Source organism: Salvia hispanica, chromosome 1 (genome assembly GCF_023119035.1).
Source record: "Salvia hispanica cultivar TCC Black 2014 chromosome 1, UniMelb_Shisp_WGS_1.0, whole genome shotgun sequence".
Classification (NCBI taxonomy): Eukaryota; Viridiplantae; Streptophyta; class Magnoliopsida; order Lamiales; family Lamiaceae; genus Salvia; species Salvia hispanica.
The window spans coordinates 19,534,958-19,551,407 of NC_062965.1; the positions used below are offsets into that span (position 1 = coordinate 19,534,958).

Genomic DNA, 16,450 nt, shown 5'->3' on the forward strand with positions numbered 1-16,450 from the left:
ACGATATTGGTGTTTGCAACAAACACACACCATGGAGGAAATCGAAGAACATTCATAGCTTACACTCAGGCAATTCATCGACATTTAATGCAGAAACTTTAATCGACATAATCATGCTTTTCGAAAATTCACTATTAATTCGTTCCAAAGTAGTACCAATTGCTGGAATCATTCTCAGAGATTAACATGCAATACATGTCTAATAATGTTGATAAAATAAACGAAATCAAACTTAATCACATCGTCGATTAATCCGAAGAAGGGCTGGTTGTCTTTAAAATGCAATGGTACCAATGAACTTTAATTGGATTTGTAATTATATTGACTTTTGGGAGCCAATGGCCCAAAAACAACAATCAAGACGTACTATGAAACCCTTCACATTTAAAATTTCAGTTAACAATCTGATTTACTATAATTAATCTAAGCCAATCTAGCACTAGATGATCAGATAGCATTGTTGAGGTCCGTCTCCAACTCATCGATCAGCTTAGCCTTCAGCAACTCAGAAGCTTCTCGAACTTTCCTTCTATCCCAAAACCCAACCACCACTCCATTCCATATTTCCTCACCAGGAACGCATCCATCAACAACCATCTCCTCCAGAACCCGAGCAGCCTCGTGCAAATCTCCTTTCTTGCAGCAGCATTGTATAAGAGACTCAAAGGTTCTTGCCTCAACCGATATGCCTCTACTACGCAAGCTCCGGTAGAGAGGAAAAGCCTGGCTATGGCTACTCAAGCTACAAAGACCTTGCACCACTCTATTGTGAATTCGAACATGAAGGCCCCAAGTTACTCGATTTGGAGTTATCCCGGAAAGAGACATCTCATCGAGGAAATTTGCTGCTTCGTGGAACTTCCCCACCTCACAGAAGCCATTGATCACTTTCGAATACAATCCTGCATCAGGCTTCAAGTCTTGAAGCTTCATTCTATCAAGAATCTGAACCATTTCTTGGATTTTACCCTCCTTGGAGAGCCCATTTATCAAGGAACTGTAAGTGATGGAGTTTGGAACTAGGCCCTTTCGCGCCATCCTCTCCATTAGCTCGATGGCCTGCAGCGAATGCCCATTCTTGCATAGGCCATCGATCAGAGAGCTGTAAGTGTACACATTCGGGTCCACGCCTTTCCTCTTCATCTCCTTGAAGAGCTCCATTGCATCGGAGAGCTTGTTCGACTGGCACAAGCCGTGTATCAGGCAGCTGTAGGTGAAGACCGAAGGCGCACAGGCGTTCGCCTCCATGTCGATGAGAAGCTCCTTCGCCTCGAGAATCCTGCCGCCTCTACACAGCCCATTGATCAAGGTTCCATAAGTGTAGGAATCGGGAGTGTGGCCACGCTTGGGCATCTCCTTGAAGATCTTGAAAGCTGAATCCATAGTTCCACTGCTCTTGCAGAGTGCCTTGATCAGAACATTAAGCGAGGGGACGCTTGCCGGAATCCCCTGCTTCCTCATGTAACGGTAAAACGTGAACGCCATTTTCAAGTGGCTTTCGTCGACCAGAATGGAGAAGACTGTTATGTAAGTTCTCGCGGTCGGTTCGCATTCGAAGTCCTTCATCTTTCTGAAAATCCTGACTACTTCGAGGGGCTTGTGAACTCGGCCGTATGCTCTGCAGATGGAGAGGAATATATCTTCGTTTGCATTGCAATTCTCTAGCTTCATTCGGGCGAGCATTTCCTCGGCGTGATGGAACTTGTTGGCGGAGAGGAGTCGCCGGATCATGAGGCCGAATGTGGTTTGGTCGTGGCGGAAGCCGTTGGAATATTCGGCGGTGGCTGATTCGAAGACGGAGATTGCTCTGTCCAAGTCTTTCTCTGCTTGCATCAGTCGCTCGACGAGAGACGGCGTGATTTGCTTCGGCCACTTCACCATCGATTTCGTACCCATTTCCCTTGTTTTTTTCGGTCAGAGATTTCGTCGAACAGTTTGAAGTCGTTCAGCTGATAATTCTACGAGTATAGCCTCACGGGTGAAGTCACAACATTGACAAATCCTGAAGATAGTGCGCCAACAGTAACAAACCTATTTAACAATTCCGGCGAGCCAGAAACGAGAGATCGGGATGCTCGGCGACGCCGCTTTTTCAAGCTTTAGTTTTTCCGGTGAGATTTTATTCGGTTGTTGCTTGAGATTTTAAGCGGGCTGGACGCTCTAAATAGTTGGGCCGGATCATATCTTTGGGCCAGGTTGGGCCGAACCCTCTTATCAATGGACTTTTATATATTTCTCTAAAAAAAGCAATATTTAAATTACAAATTTCAGCTAAATTCTAGTAATTTTTTTTCAAAGTTTGAAAATATAACAGTATAAAATATTAATATTTATTTTTTTAGTTATCTCCAATCTTTATTGATGTGAGAGTCGAAATTGCCCCAATCTTGTGCCCAATTTTTTTTCTCTTCCTCAAGGCCAATCTCCCCCTATTTGGATAGACCAAATTTTATACTGATTATAATTTCAAAAGGTAGTACTAAATCATTTGATCAATATGGATACTAAGAAATAGGCTGGGACGTGTCTTGAACCTCTCACTTGGCTCGGATAAGATAAGAATGGCCCACTTTCAAATTTTATCACCCTTCATTTCATTTGATCGATAAGATTCATATTTCTATATCCCATTTAGAAATACAAAAAATAAAAATCTAACACCACTATCCAATTTGTCTTGCTCCACTTAATTGGCCTTTGGACGAATGCATTCTGATATTTTTAATTGATTTGTGACTGTTAAAATTTTGACGAATTTTTAAGAATGGGATATATGGTTGATGTTCATTTTGCTGTAATTGATTTCACAAGAATCAGCTACATAAAATGTCTTTCTTGTGAAGTGGTTATGAGTCACCTATGTTGAGTTTCATTATTTTGAAATATATGTTTATTTAAGATCAATTCAATAAAAGTTATTCACCAAATACTGAGGGGTGAAATGTATAATTTGATGTAAATTGAATTGAAATTCTGAATTTTAATTACAGTGTATATTGGCGTTTCCTTGAAAAGATGGAGAATTTTCCTTGGTTTGTAAAATGAAATACTTACTCCGTCCATAAAAAGTAGAACACATTTAAAAAGGGAAATTTTTTAATAATTTTTCTCTTTTTTTCACTAGTAATATGGACCTCATATTTCACTAACACTATTTTTTTTTTTTCTCTTTTACTTTACCAATTCTACATTAAAATCTGTGGCATTTATAATGTGTGATATTTTTCGTAGACGAAGGGAGTATGATTTTATCTAAAAAAAATTATAGTTCAATTGTCTTGAGAGGTGCGGCTCGAGCATGACTTCCCCTAACCATACCGCTCCACCTGTTTGCGACTGCACCTTTTGAAAATAATCCGCGGTAGATTTGAGTCCCTCGGATTAAACTTGCAATTAATGCGAACCGTCGATTTGATTAGCCGATTGCATCCACTCATCCTCGATCGCCACTCCCCTGGTGTACATTAACCTTCAATTTATTCTTAGCTCAGGCCAAAAATCTCTCAATCACTCACTCTCCCCATTCTACTCTTTGCAGTCAAAAATGGAGTCTCGCGTGCTCACCGGCGCCACCATTCGCGGCCTGGCCCTTCGCCTGAAGCCGTCGGCTAGACTCACCGGAACCTGCACTCTCCCCGCCACCAAGCTCACAGGAAGACTCAGCGACGCCGGGAACTTGATATGGGGAAGGCAGCTCCGACCGGCGATACTGCTCGAGGCTTCACCGGCCAGCGTCGCTGTTCCGGCGATGAAGAGAGAGAGCATCCGCCCGTGCTCCGCCACTGCGGAGGGCAGCGACTCCGCCGGGTGAGATCACGTTTCGTTACTAATTTCGCTAACACGACGCCGTTTCGTATCCTCAATGCATTTCTTCTTCGCAGGGGAGCTAAGGTCGGGTTCTTAGAGAAATATCCGGCGCTCGTCACCGGATTTTTCTTCTTCATGTGGTACGTCTCTTGACTTTATTAATCTCTCCTGTTAATCGAGATTTTGGAATGAACAATTCCATTTTTGTAGGTACTTTCTGAACGTCATATTCAACATTCTCAACAAGAAGATCTACAATTACTTCCCCTATCCATAGTAAGCATTTCGTGACTAGTTATAATTTTGATTTGACTCACAATATTCCAAAATTTAGTTGAGTAATTGGGCAATTTTTGCTGCAGTTTTGTATCAGTTATACATTTGTTTGTTGGTGTTGTCTACTGTCTCGTATCCTGGGCTGTTGGCCTCCCTAAGCGCGCTGTAAGTGCCTCGTCTGCTCTTAGCCCCATTATCTATGGTTGTAGGTATAATGTACTAACATTTACTACTAGTATATAGTAGCTTTAGTTCTTTTGAGTGATCGCCACCATAAAAAAAGTCTGATTTATGAGATGGCTAGTAGTTGTATATTGGAGATTGAGAATCTGATTTTTATGGTCCATACTCGTTAATGTACAATAGCTGCTGATCTCGTACTTCTGTAATAATGCACTTGGTAATTGTATGTTATCGGCATTGATCACTGTTTTGCTTTTTTCTTCTTCTTCTTCTTGGTATGTGCCTAGCCAATTGACGGGAACCTCTTGAAGTTGCTCATCCCTGTCGCTGTATGTCATGCACTAGGCCACGTGACTAGTAACGTCTCTTTTGCTGCCGTTGCAGTCTCGTTCACTCACACTATTAAAGGTGATCATCTGTGATTTGGACTGAAGCTTTTTTTTCTTAGAGAGATACTCATTTGGCTTTTCTTTTTCTTTAACTTTGGATCAGCCCTGGAGCCTTTCTTCAATGCTGCGGCTTCACAGTTCATTCTTGGACAACAGATACCTTTGACGCTATGGCTGTCTTTGGCACCAGTTGTTATTGGTAAGTTCCACTTTCACCTTATGAAGTGCCAAGTTAAGATTTTTTGCACTTGTGAAAATTGGAGCAAGCAAATTATTCATGGCTACACTCCAAAATAACTTTGATGGATCTAATAATATGATTTATTTCATCCTAGTGCTGGACATGGTTGTCACTTATAATACATGACTATAAGTATGGATGCATGTGGGCATTGATATACAAGTATAGGCTAGGCCATTTCCTCTACCCAGTTTCATAGTTTTAACTTGACAGACTAACTGCAGGTGTGTCGATGGCATCACTGACCGAAATGTCCTTCAACTGGTTGGGCTTCATTAGTGCAATGATATCCAACATCTCCTTCACTTACAGGAGCATATACTCAAAGAAAGCTATGGTGAAGTGGTCTTCTTTTACCTGAATTTCAACTGGATCACTATCTTCTCCAGTATGTCTCATCTTTATCTGATTAATTCTCTATGCAGACTGATATGGATAGCACGAACTTGTATGCCTACATTTCAATCATTGCCCTTATTGTCTGCCTCCCTCCCGCGATAATTGTATGTTTTAGTCTCTCTTTCTGTCTCCATGTATTTCTGCACTACTTATTTCTTCTTAATTGGATTCCTCACTCGTGCTCTCATGCACCAAACAGATTGAGGGACCTCAATTGCTCAAGTCTGGTTTCAATGATGCAATTGCAAAAGTGGGTCTGACAAAGTTCGTCACGGATCTTTTCTGGGTTGGAATGTTTTACCACCTCTACAATCAGGTAAATACTTGAGCACTCAAGTTACTAACGTATTATATTTAATTCTAACTAATTCCTCTAAAGATACTGTTTTTTAATTAAAATTAATTATTGCATCTTAACTACCTAACAAATTATAAGTGTTGCTGCCCCGTCATGTAGCAATGGTTTATTCCTTTTCAAGCTTGGGATCTTACAACCTATCTTTTTACACTCTCAGCTGGCAACCAACACCCTTGAGAGAGTGGCACCTCTAACACATGCAGTTGGGAATGTGTTGAAACGTGTTTTCGTGATTGGCTTCTCAATCTTGGTCTTTGGTAAGTTTCTTCTAAATTTTTTCGCAATTTATATGCAACATGGATGATGAATGTAATGGCACAGCGAGAGATTTATTATGAAATGTTTGATCTCAGGTAACAAGATTTCACTACAAACTGGTATTGGTACTTCCATTGCCATTGCTGGAGTTGCTATGTACTCTTTCATAAAGGCTAAGATTGAAGAGGAGAAACGAGTAAGACCAATTGTAAATCTGTTTACCATCACAATTACTTAAGCTATGCTGCATGGCCTGCTGAAACTAAACGAAAAGCATAACAAGAATCAATAATCATCATCCTAATATTATGAGCTGTATCTAAGATCTAATGGCATCTTGATTACCGGGTAGTAAGTTTAATTAGGTGTTCTTTCTTGTTTGATTTACATGGAGTTTGTTGCTTTGCTCTATGCAGCAAGGGAAAGCGGCATAGGTGCTGGACGCAGAAGAAGTCTCAGGTGAAGTTGTAATACTATATATCTCCGACAACAAACTGGCTGCCTGAGAACATCTTTTGGCATTGTGAAATGAGTCTATTTAATCTTCTTTTATTCTACTTTCAACTGTCGTATGTATTTTCAGTTAATAATATGACTCGTGGCGCGGTCAACATTGTGATCAGAAGCCCTGAGCTTAATTGTTATTAGAAAGTCGAGGATGAAATTTGTGAATAGTCTATTTTCGTGGGAACAGACCCCTTCCGTGTTTCATTTTAATTTCTTGTTATTGTTCTTGTTCTCGTTTTCACACTAATCTTCTCACACTGATCTGAGCATTCTCGTGTGAGTTTCTGGGATGATTATTGTGAATAATTGAGCTATCAGGTAATGAATGAACTTTTCCTCATTTATCAATTGGAAAAAAATTGGTATACTGAGCATAGCAATGACAGAACAGAAAATTTAACACAGTTATGTAAAGATAATAGTAGTAGTAATGTTACATAATTCCAAGGATACTGCATACAATAAAAGACAATTTATTCATGTAACATATCATCGTTGCAATACAAATAATTAATTATTGACAATAAATAAAGGAAATAAATGAAACTTAGCTAGTTTTAGAAAGCAGTTTTCACTATAATATATCCCATTTTGAAAAATGAATTGCAGCCACTTGTTGATTATTTATAGTACACAACTGGATTGATGGTCTCAAATGTAAACCCGGCCCAATACATGGGCATTTAGCTAACAAAGCCCATATGTTGATATTCAGATTCGCGGGAGATTAAACTAGAAAACAAAAGATTAAAATTGAAGGAAGCCCCAAAATACCAAAAACACCCAGAATCATAAATCCCTCATATTTTACCAACAATCGAATTCGAAAATAAAAATATTTAACGAATTTGGAGAAAAGATGGATTTTGATAGAACCGAGATGGAGCTAGACTATTACTGCCGCTACTGTTGTTTATGTGTTGTTGGTGGATTTAATTTCTTCGCTTTATTATTGGTTTTTATTAATAATTCGTCTCTGGATCTCCAAATCTCCCTCCTCGTTTCTTTCTCTCTCTATCTACAAATTTCGTATTCATCAATTGGATTCGCAATCACACCTGTCTCTATATATTTTATATATCGTGTTTCTATTTATTTTTTTTACATGGACTTCACACGCGCGTCAAATTCCTCGCCTTTTTATTTTGTTTTGTATTCTTTCCTGCCGAGATAGGGAGGGGAAGGAATTTTATTGGCCTTTGTTGGAACCCTAGCTACTGAGGGGCGGAATTTTGATTTTTATCTCTAATGGATGCTGGTTCCGAGGGGGAGATCAATAGGATCATGAATCATAGCCCGCCGGAGGGGTCTAAGCGGCCCAAGCGCCAGATGAAGACGCCGTTTCAGCTGGAAATGCTCGAGAAAACCTATGCCAGTATGTTGTCTTTTTTTTTTCCCGGTCATGTGGATGTTGTTCTGCTCTGTGGTGATGCAATTCGTGTGTTTCTCTCTCTTTGTTTTTTTTTTCTTCTAAAGATTTTTTTTTTCCTGGGTAAGTAAGTTTCATTTTGGTTATGCTAGGATGTTTATGTATGCTGATATGATTAGTGTTGTTATATTAGTAATTTGTTTATCAGAAATTTTGTTAGAAGATGCGTGGCACCTGTATGGTTCTTTTTTTCCCCTTGTTTCGTAGATTGGTTTTTGAAAAAAATAATAAAAATTGGACTAAGTGATAAAGACTTGAGGTTGTTAAATTGCTGAGTTTCTTGCAAGTTCTGAAACCGAGGTGTTGTTGTCGATTGAATGTTTGTATTGGTTTGGAGCATGGATATAAAGGAAGTGCAGGCTGTATTCTGATTAAAATCTACTTGTGAGTGATGGTATTGGCTCTTATGGCTCTTTTATGCAGTGGAGACATACCCCTCCGAGGCAACCCGTGCTGAACTGTCAGAGAAACTAAGTTTAACGGATAGGCAGTTGCAAATGTGGTTCTGTCATAGGAGATTGAAGGATAAGAAGGAGTCGGTGGGTGTGGCAACCATGAAACCACACACTCCTGGACCTGTTGGAAGGAAGGGACTCGTCGAGCCCCCCAGAGAGGAACTGATTACAGCTGAACTTGGCAGTGGACATGTCTCTGGTTCTGGTTCTGGATCTGCCTCTGGCTCTGGGTCAGGTTCAAGTCAGTATAATGCTGGAGATGGTATGCCTATGGCGCCTACTAGGTATTATGAGCCACCTCGATCAATCATGGAGCGTAGAGTGATTGCATGTATAGAGGCACAGTTGGGAGAGCCTTTGAGGGAAGATGGGCCAATTCTTGGTGTGGAATTTGATGAATTGCCCCCTGGTGCATTTGGTGCCCCTATAGGTATATTTGGTCTTCTTACTTATTGATAGTATTCAGAACACTGAATAATACATGGCTGTAAGGTATCAAGGCTTAGTTGATACTTATGTTACCTTAAGATATATACACGAATTGTATAAGAACTTACATATCTCTGTGATGCTCATATTTCAGTTCAAGTGGAGCAGGAAGACAGATACAGACATTCTTATGAGAGCAAATTATATGGGCAGTACGATGCAAAGCACATCAAAGTTTGTTCTCTGGTCTTCATAAATAGTTTATAATGTTTTTTACTTTAACTTGTTATACGAACTCCAGTGGTGCTAAATGAGAATAATTCAGTTCTCATATCATACCCCTTCCCTTTAATGTACTCTGAAGATAGTACCGTCATTAAGCTGCTTTGACCACATCGCAATCGATACTTGAATGACATAAGTCACAAATATCTGTTGATTGTTGTTCCTACACACCATCAGTTCTACTACTTTTGTTTCACTGAAATCAACAAATGGCTGAAATTTATACAATCCTATTCCTCAGACTACATTAAGTGGCCCTCATGAAGCACTGGAGACCAAGATTAGGACTGATGCATATGGACATGTCACTCAGCCGTACACATATGACTCACCAGTTGATGGTCCTCTCCCGAAAGGTTTATCGCTTAAGCATGAAAATGGGCTTCTCTCCAGGGAACATGTTGTTGAGGGTCACACCTCAAGAACAGATCTGTATTTGCAGCCAGGCAGACAGATGCAGCTTTCCTTGTCTCCTAGTACTGACTTTGTTACACCAAATGATACTAATGTTTATATGGAGAGGAAACATAAGGTAGTCCTTTTATGTTTGGTTTTTAGTAATAAAAAGATTTGAATATTGTACTGATCGATCTGATATTTTATCTTAACATCATATAGAATGATGACTCTCGAATTGGAAGAAATGGTCAATCCTATGAGAAGAAGATCCGAAAAGAACTTGAGAAACAAGATGTATTAAAGCGAAAGGTCTGGGCTTTTGTTCATTTTCTTTTAAGGGCTAGTTCATTGTAATGTAACTGCACAGAATCTCGGACTTGCTGACATCTGTCTCTGTTATTCTGTCCACATTGTAGAGAGAGGAGCAAGTAAAGAAAGAAATGGAGAGACAAGATCGTGAAAGAAGGAAGGAAGAACAACGACTTCTGCGAGAGCAGCAGAGGCAGGAGGAAAAATTCCAGCGCGAGGAAAAGCGTGAAATGGAGCGGAGGGAAAAGTTTATGCTGAAGGAACTTATGCAGGTATGTTTTAAGGTTATGTTTTACTTGCTATCTTCTTTCTGACTCGTTATCTTTCTTGATTGTGGTAGTGACTATTGAATTTTATTTTGTTCCAATTGCTAAATCCAGGCGGAGAAAAGGAAACAGAAAGAAGAGCTCCGCAGAGAGAAGGAAGCAGCAAGACAGAGAGCTGCAGTGGAGAGAGCGACAGCTAAGAGAATTGCTAAAGAATCCTTGGAGCTAATAGAGGATGAGCGTCTTGAATTAATGGAATTGGCTGCTTCAAGCAAGGGATTACGTTCAATATTGTCTCTTGATTATGACACTTTACAGAATCTTGACTCATTCCGAGGTTGGTATTGCTCACTACATTATTGTCTCTTGATGGTGACATTTTTTGAAAAATCAAAGACTTAGGTATCTATTTCAATAATTATACCAGAAATGATATATTGGTACCAGTACTTTTCCTTTACATTCGTATTTATGTAAATGACATGGAACTGAATGCCATGTTTAGTGCTTCTTGTCAGGGCCTTCACATAACTCGTACTTGCTGATTCTTCTTCTTTTAGATCTTACACTAGATCAAGGGTTATACCAGCATTTGATAATATAAACCAAAGCGTGTCATGATTAATACATGAGGGTTTTAAAGATATTACTAGAGACTAGAGAGGGAGTTGTATTTATAGTTAGGTTGCTTTATACTGAGAGTTATTTATTAATTTATTTCCCCTTCAGATGCTTTGTGTGATTTCCCTCCAAAGAATGTAAAATTGAGAAAACCTTTTGCCATTCGACCTTGGATGGATTCAGAGGAAAATGTTGGGAACCTCTTGATGGTATGTTTCTATACTGCAACTTCTTTCATCTTCACTTCTTTCCAATGAGTTAGAGGGGACCTTCATTTCCTGGAGATAATACTCCATGTTTTATGAATTTCTGAAATAATCTCTCTTTCAGGTTTGGAAATTCTGCTTGACATTTGCAGATGTTCTTGGCCTTTGGCCTTTTACCATCGATGAATTTATACAGGCCTTTCATGACTATGTAAGTTTTAGGATGCTTTTGTTTTTCTATACTTTCTGACCAGCCACTCTTCGCTTTTATTAGTTCCTTGTTGTTTACTTTCTTTTTGACTAATTCTATTGTCATCCTTGTCTCTGTGTACTGATGTGAGAGCAATGACCATAATTCCATTTTTTCTGAGTTCCTTTCATATTTGTTCATCTCGTCTTTCCTTTTGATTTCCTTATTTTCACCTCTTGTTTCTGATGCAAGTATTCATGGTTTCTTACTTCCTCATCATAGGATTCAAGACTACTTGGAGAAGTACATACTGCACTTCTGAAGCTTATTATAAAAGATATTGAAGATGTCGTGCGGACTCCTTCAGGTGGGCCAGGCACAAATCAGTATAGTGCTGTTAACCCTGAAGGTGGACACCCTCATATTGTTGAAGGGGTGAGTACTCCCAGGGGATCCCATTCTTTTTATTTACTTGGGGTTTTGTTTTTCAATAGCTGTTACATCATTAATATCTGGCCACTATTGTAGGCTTATATGTGGGGTTTTGACATAAGAAACTGGCAGAAGCACTTAAATCCATTGACATGGCCGGAGCTGTTAAGGCAATTTGCACTATCAGCTGGTTTTGGCCCTCAGTTGAAGAAAAAGGGCATTGATCGTGTTTCCAAGAATGATAACGACGAGGTATCTTTTTGGTTCTGCCTCCATGACTCCATGTGTATTCCATGCACCTGAGCTCTATCTTGTCTCCAACTGCATTATACCAGACTTCAATTCCAGGATGGAACTGTTAATATCTCATGGGAAATCCGAAAAAATGAAATTGTTATAGAGTAACTCTAAAAGTAAATACACTTATTATTAGCACTCCAACAGCAAATTGATCATTAAATTCCACTCACTTCATGCTCTTGAAAACACCATAATTTCCTTTTCGTTAACTTTGGCTATATATAATTGCACACGTTAATATATATGCTTGCTATCTTTCAGAGTAGAGGTTGTGAAGAAATAGTGTCTACTCTAAGAAATGGTTCAGCAGCTGTGAATGCTGTTGCTATTATGCAAGAAAAAGGACTCAGCCTCCAACGCAAGTCAAGGCACCGGTTGACTCCAGGAACAGTCAAATTTGCGGCTTATCATGTCCTTGCTCTTGAAGGCAGCCAAGGGCTAAATGTTATAGAGCTTGCAGAGAAGATTCAAGTAAGTAATAGCTAAAATTCATAGTGCTTCTCTGATTGTGTTGTCATGCTTCACTTTCACTTTTCAGGATTGCTAGTTGGGTTACACTTTACTATGTCATGTGGTTTTAGTCTTTCATGTGGAGACAGAGAGTATGTTTTGGCTAAAAATAATGTCTGTTTTGTTGATTCAAAGTTTATGTTAAGGATCATATTGATTATGTGGTTAGACGTGTCTAAATATATGTTAGTGGTAGGTGCCAGATTGAGCATTGATGACCATACAGGGTTGAGAAGGTTTTTGGTGAGCCTGAGCCATTCCTTAAACTGGATAAAACAAGCATGGTCTTTAGTGTTTATCATAGTAAAAAAGAGGGAAAATATGCTTTTGGTTTGGGAACTTGGTGATGGGGGAAGGCCTTCTTATGTTTTACTATTTGGTTTTGTGTTTTGTAGAAATCTGGGATCCGTGACTTGACAACAAGCAAAACGCCTGAAGCTTCCATATCTGTTGCCTTGTCGAGAGATCCAATACTTTTTGAAAGAATTGCTCCTTCGACATATTGTGTGCGGCCAGGTTATAGAAAGGATCCTGCTGATGCTGAATCAGTTATTGCTGAGGCCAAGGATAAGATACTGAGATATGCAAATGGTTTCTTAGCTGATCAAAATGTTGACGAGGAAGAAAGGGAGGATGATTCAGAAAGTGATGCTGCAGAGGGTACCGAAGTTGATCCTTTAGCAGTCACTTTGGATAAAAACGTTGCAAGCAATCAAGTTGTCTCAGACTCTGGTAATGGTAAAGGCAAGCTTCCTGGTGATGGTTTACTGCAAAATAAGGTTGCTGCTGCTGGTAAGAATTTAAATGTCTTGTTGCATTTTTTATTGCAACCTTTTTCTAAATGTTTGAAATATGAAAGCTCGAGCAAGATCACCAATTAGCTTACCTTCATTTTTTGCAGATATTGGAGATGCTAATCCGGACCAAGATGTTGAGATTGATGAAAGCAAAACTGGTGAACTCTGGGTCCAAGGGCTCACCGAAGGAGAATATTCTGATTTATCCGTCCAAGAGCGTCTTAGTGCCCTTGTTGCCTTGATTGGTGTTGCAAATGAAGGAAATTCAATTCGTGTAATTCTTGAGGTATGATATTTTTTTAATGTTTTAAACTTTAAGAAGGGTTCTAGATCAGTTTAAACTCAGAAGGGCGACTTCTGACTAATAAAATGGTTGTAGGACCGCATGGATGCTGCTAATGCTCTTAAGAAACAGATGTGGGCTGAGGCACAGCTTGACAAAAGGCGAATGAGAGAAGAACCTATTAACAAGTTGTATGATTCTTCTTTCAATGCTGTCACAGAGGGTGGTTTAAGTCCACTAGATGCAGAAAATAAAGCTTATGATCCCATATCTTCTGTTGCGGGAGAGGATGCTCACAATACCATTGATAATCCTGACACTTCCATGGGTCAATTAGTTTCTCCAGCTCAGCAGAATGGAAATATAACAGAAAGGTCAAGGTTGCAGCTAAAATCTTATATTGGCCATAGAGCAGAAGAGCTATATGTCTACAGGTCATTGCCCCTCGGTCAGGATCGAAGAAGAAATCGTTATTGGCAGTTTATAGCTTCGCCTTCCTGCCTTGATCCTGGTTCAGGGAGAATTTTTGTTGAAACTCCCAATGGCTGTTGGAGACTTATTGACTCCGAGGAGGTAGTTACAAAATTATTTTGCTCAGCTCCTATTCCCTCCTTATCGTTAAATGCTTTGTTGTTGCGTCTCTAATGTTCCTATCAGCTAGATTGTTCTTGGAAATGCCATCTTTACTCTATTTCCACCCTATGTTGTTTTTGTTTATACTATCTCAGCTCATTTGATACTCCTTTTACACTTCTTGCAGGCATTTGATGCTCTTTTGACAGCTTTGGACACTCGGGGGACAAGAGAATCCCATCTTCATATAATGTTACAAAGAATTGAAGCGTGTTTCAAGGGAAGTGTTCGAAAGAATCGTTTGTATCTTAATGGGGACAAGGGTCAACAAGAAGATGCTGAACAAAATTCTAGCTTTGCTTTTGAAAGTACTGAGAGTCCGACCAGTGCAGTTTCCACTGCCAGTTTTGATACACTAGAACCGTCGCTTTCATTCAGAATTGAAGTGGGAAAGAATGAAAAGGAGAATTATAACTTCATGAAGAGGTATGAAGACTTACAGAATTGGATGTGGAAAGAATGCTTCAACTCATCCATTGTGCGTGCCCTGGCATATGGGAAGAAAAGGTGCTCGCAGTTATTAGGAATTTGTGACATTTGCCTTGCTACTTATGCTGAGGATGATTGCCCTTGTTGCCGCCTGGCCCAGAGCAAGATTGCCGCTAAAGGACATTTCCCTGTGCCATTCAACTGTGAAAATAATATGATGGATGGGAGAAACAGCCCACTGAGAATCAGATTGATCAAGACTATCCTAATCTCACTGGAGGTGTTACTGTGTGCTTTTTTCTGCATTCTAGGAATCATGAACCCATATGCTTACCCTAATTATTGTCTTACAGGCTGCTGTTCCCTCTGAGGCCCTTCATTCTTCTTGGTCTGAAGACCAAAGGAATTCTTGGGGCTCTGAGCTCCACAACTCTTCATGCACTGATGGTCTTCTACAGGTGTTTACACCACAAATGCTGCTAGTACTTTATGCATGATTATATCCGGTCTACTACTTTTATTCACACCCTTATTTGATTAGATATCTGATTGGTGTTTGGTAACTATTTCAGGTCCTTAATCAGTTTGAGGCTGTCATAAAACGTGATTACCTATCAGCAGATTTTGAAACAACTGAAGAATTATTATGTTTTTGTGACTCGAGATCTGCTGTTAACAAATCTAATTACCCTGGATCTGTTCCCCAACTTCCTTGGATTCCAAAAACTACTGCTGCTGCAGCTCTGAGGCTTTTCGAACTGGATGCATCCATCTTCTACACCCCAAGTCAGAAGGCTGAGTCTCACGATGAAAAGAAAGTGGAAACTCTTCCTGTGAGTGAATCTCTCTCTCCCTCACTCTCTCTCTCTCTCTCTCTCTCCCCCCCCCCCCTTCTCCCACAACTACCCTCCCTCCCTCCAAAAAAAAAGACCCACTTATATTATGCTTTTAACGAGGCTAAAATATGCAAATGTGGAATGTCTCTTTTATTGCATTGCTTGGTTTCTTTATTTGCTCAGTGGACTACATCATTAAGTTGTACCTAAAAGAATTGGTTGATTCTGATGATTGCCCTTGCTGGCTTTATATGAATGCAGTACGCATGCTTCTAAATTTATTTTTCTGTGGCATACAGAACCTGGCATTACGATATGGTCACCCCAAAGATATCCAGAGGGCTGAATCTAGGGGATTCGACAGATATGGATTGCTGGATGAAAACTGGATTCGCGACGCTCCTGGTAGTTCTGGGTACAAGCAGGTGGCTCGTGGTAGAGGAGGCCGGCCGCGTGGAAAGTCACAGAAAAGGGTCATTAATTCTGCACCATCTGGCAAGCGGAGCATGAAACAAGGCGAGACGTTAACTCATTTCCTTCTGCAGCAGGGAATGAGTGCCCCAGGGCAAAAGCATAAACGTGGTCGCCGAACCGTGAGGAGGCGGCCAGAGAAGAAAGATGTTGCTGAGAGTAAACTAGACGACTTGTATGACAATGACACCTTCATGAATGCCGTGGAGGAACCAGAAAATTCTGGCAGGGAGGAGGCGGTAGCGCATGATTTTAGTGCTAGAAATATAGTGGGTGAGAACGATGATAGTAGCAACAATATGGATGTCGACTCAGATGAAAATGTCGATGACGACTCCTATCACTATAGTAAATGGGGAGCAACCACCTATGACACCATCTCTCACAGAAGCACTGAGCTGGTCGATATGAGCGAAGATGAAGCTGATGATGTTGGTGATGGACAAGGTTATGATGGGGAGGATGGTGAGAATCTAGGGGGAGATGTTGAATTTAACAACTACCCCGACCGGGATGTCGAAGGGAACGAGGATGATGATGGTTCTGAGTCATTAGCTTCTGGAGACTACAGCGATGACTGATCGCTAGCTAAACAGTGAAAATTATTTTTTCCTATTTTTTGGTATTCTTTAGAGATGCAGCAGTCGAGTTATAGCTGGTCTGGTGTAAACTTAGGTATTGTTTTGTTAATCCAAAGGGCTATGAGTTGCCTTTGTTAATGATTAATTAGGAATACAACATAATACAAGACA

The 16,450-nt window shown here is 40.0% G+C and overlaps 3 protein-coding genes across 3 annotated transcripts; 2 read left to right on the forward strand and 1 right to left on the reverse strand.

The window, feature by feature from the left end:
• Positions 1–294: 294 nt before the first annotated feature.
• Positions 295–2,116, reverse strand: LOC125215340 (pentatricopeptide repeat-containing protein At5g46100). The gene has a single exon (XM_048116731.1). The coding sequence runs from the start codon at positions 1,894–1,896 to the stop codon at positions 448–450; it is 1,449 nt and encodes a 482-aa protein (XP_047972688.1). The 5' UTR covers positions 1,897–2,116; the 3' UTR covers positions 295–447.
• A 1,372-nt stretch (positions 2,117–3,488) lies between these two features.
• On the forward strand, positions 3,489–6,628 carry LOC125215348 (triose phosphate/phosphate translocator, chloroplastic). The gene is made up of 12 exons (XM_048116744.1): positions 3,489–3,807; positions 3,882–3,947; positions 4,018–4,083; positions 4,170–4,248; positions 4,554–4,674; positions 4,759–4,854; positions 5,121–5,233; positions 5,322–5,399; positions 5,495–5,611; positions 5,811–5,910; positions 6,007–6,107; positions 6,328–6,628. Exons 1-12 carry the CDS (start codon positions 3,545–3,547, stop codon positions 6,343–6,345), a joined length of 1,218 nt encoding a protein of 405 aa, XP_047972701.1. The 5' UTR covers positions 3,489–3,544; the 3' UTR covers positions 6,346–6,628.
• Positions 6,629–7,093: 465 nt separating this feature from the next.
• Positions 7,094–16,417, forward strand: LOC125215331 (homeobox-DDT domain protein RLT1-like). Its single transcript, XM_048116722.1, has 19 exons — positions 7,094–7,793; positions 8,271–8,732; positions 8,886–8,965; positions 9,258–9,548; positions 9,635–9,724; positions 9,832–9,996; positions 10,105–10,327; positions 10,720–10,820; positions 10,942–11,028; positions 11,290–11,442; positions 11,536–11,691; positions 12,001–12,210; positions 12,645–13,041; positions 13,151–13,332; positions 13,426–13,902; positions 14,090–14,671; positions 14,745–14,849; positions 14,964–15,224; positions 15,527–16,417. Exons 1-19 carry the CDS (start codon positions 7,667–7,669, stop codon positions 16,277–16,279), a joined length of 4,902 nt encoding a protein of 1,633 aa, XP_047972679.1. The 5' UTR covers positions 7,094–7,666; the 3' UTR covers positions 16,280–16,417.
• The last annotated feature ends 33 nt before the right edge of the window (positions 16,418–16,450 follow it).

What these genes read in the sequence shown, in the direction of transcription:
- LOC125215331 (XM_048116722.1), top strand. Translation starts at nt 7,667, where the DNA reads ATGGATGCTGGTTCCGAGGGGGAGATCAATAGGATCATGAATCATAGC. An exon ending in ATGTTGGGAACCTCTTGATG is followed by an intron (nt 10,821 to 10,941) that starts GTATGTTTCTAT and finishes TCTCTCTTTCAG; the next exon opens with GTTTGGAAATTCTGCTTGAC. An exon ending in AAATAAGGTTGCTGCTGCTG is followed by an intron (nt 13,042 to 13,150) that starts GTAAGAATTTAA and finishes CATTTTTTGCAG; the next exon opens with ATATTGGAGATGCTAATCCG.
- LOC125215348 (XM_048116744.1), top strand. Translation starts at nt 3,545, where the DNA reads ATGGAGTCTCGCGTGCTCACCGGCGCCACCATTCGCGGCCTGGCCCTT. An exon ending in GAGGGCAGCGACTCCGCCGG is followed by an intron (nt 3,808 to 3,881) that starts GTGAGATCACGT and finishes TCTTCTTCGCAG; the next exon opens with GGGAGCTAAGGTCGGGTTCT. An exon ending in TTTGGCACCAGTTGTTATTG is followed by an intron (nt 4,855 to 5,120) that starts GTAAGTTCCACT and finishes GACTAACTGCAG; the next exon opens with GTGTGTCGATGGCATCACTG.
- LOC125215340 (XM_048116731.1), bottom strand. Translation starts at nt 1,896, where the DNA reads ATGGGTACGAAATCGATGGTGAAGTGGCCGAAGCAAATCACGCCGTCT.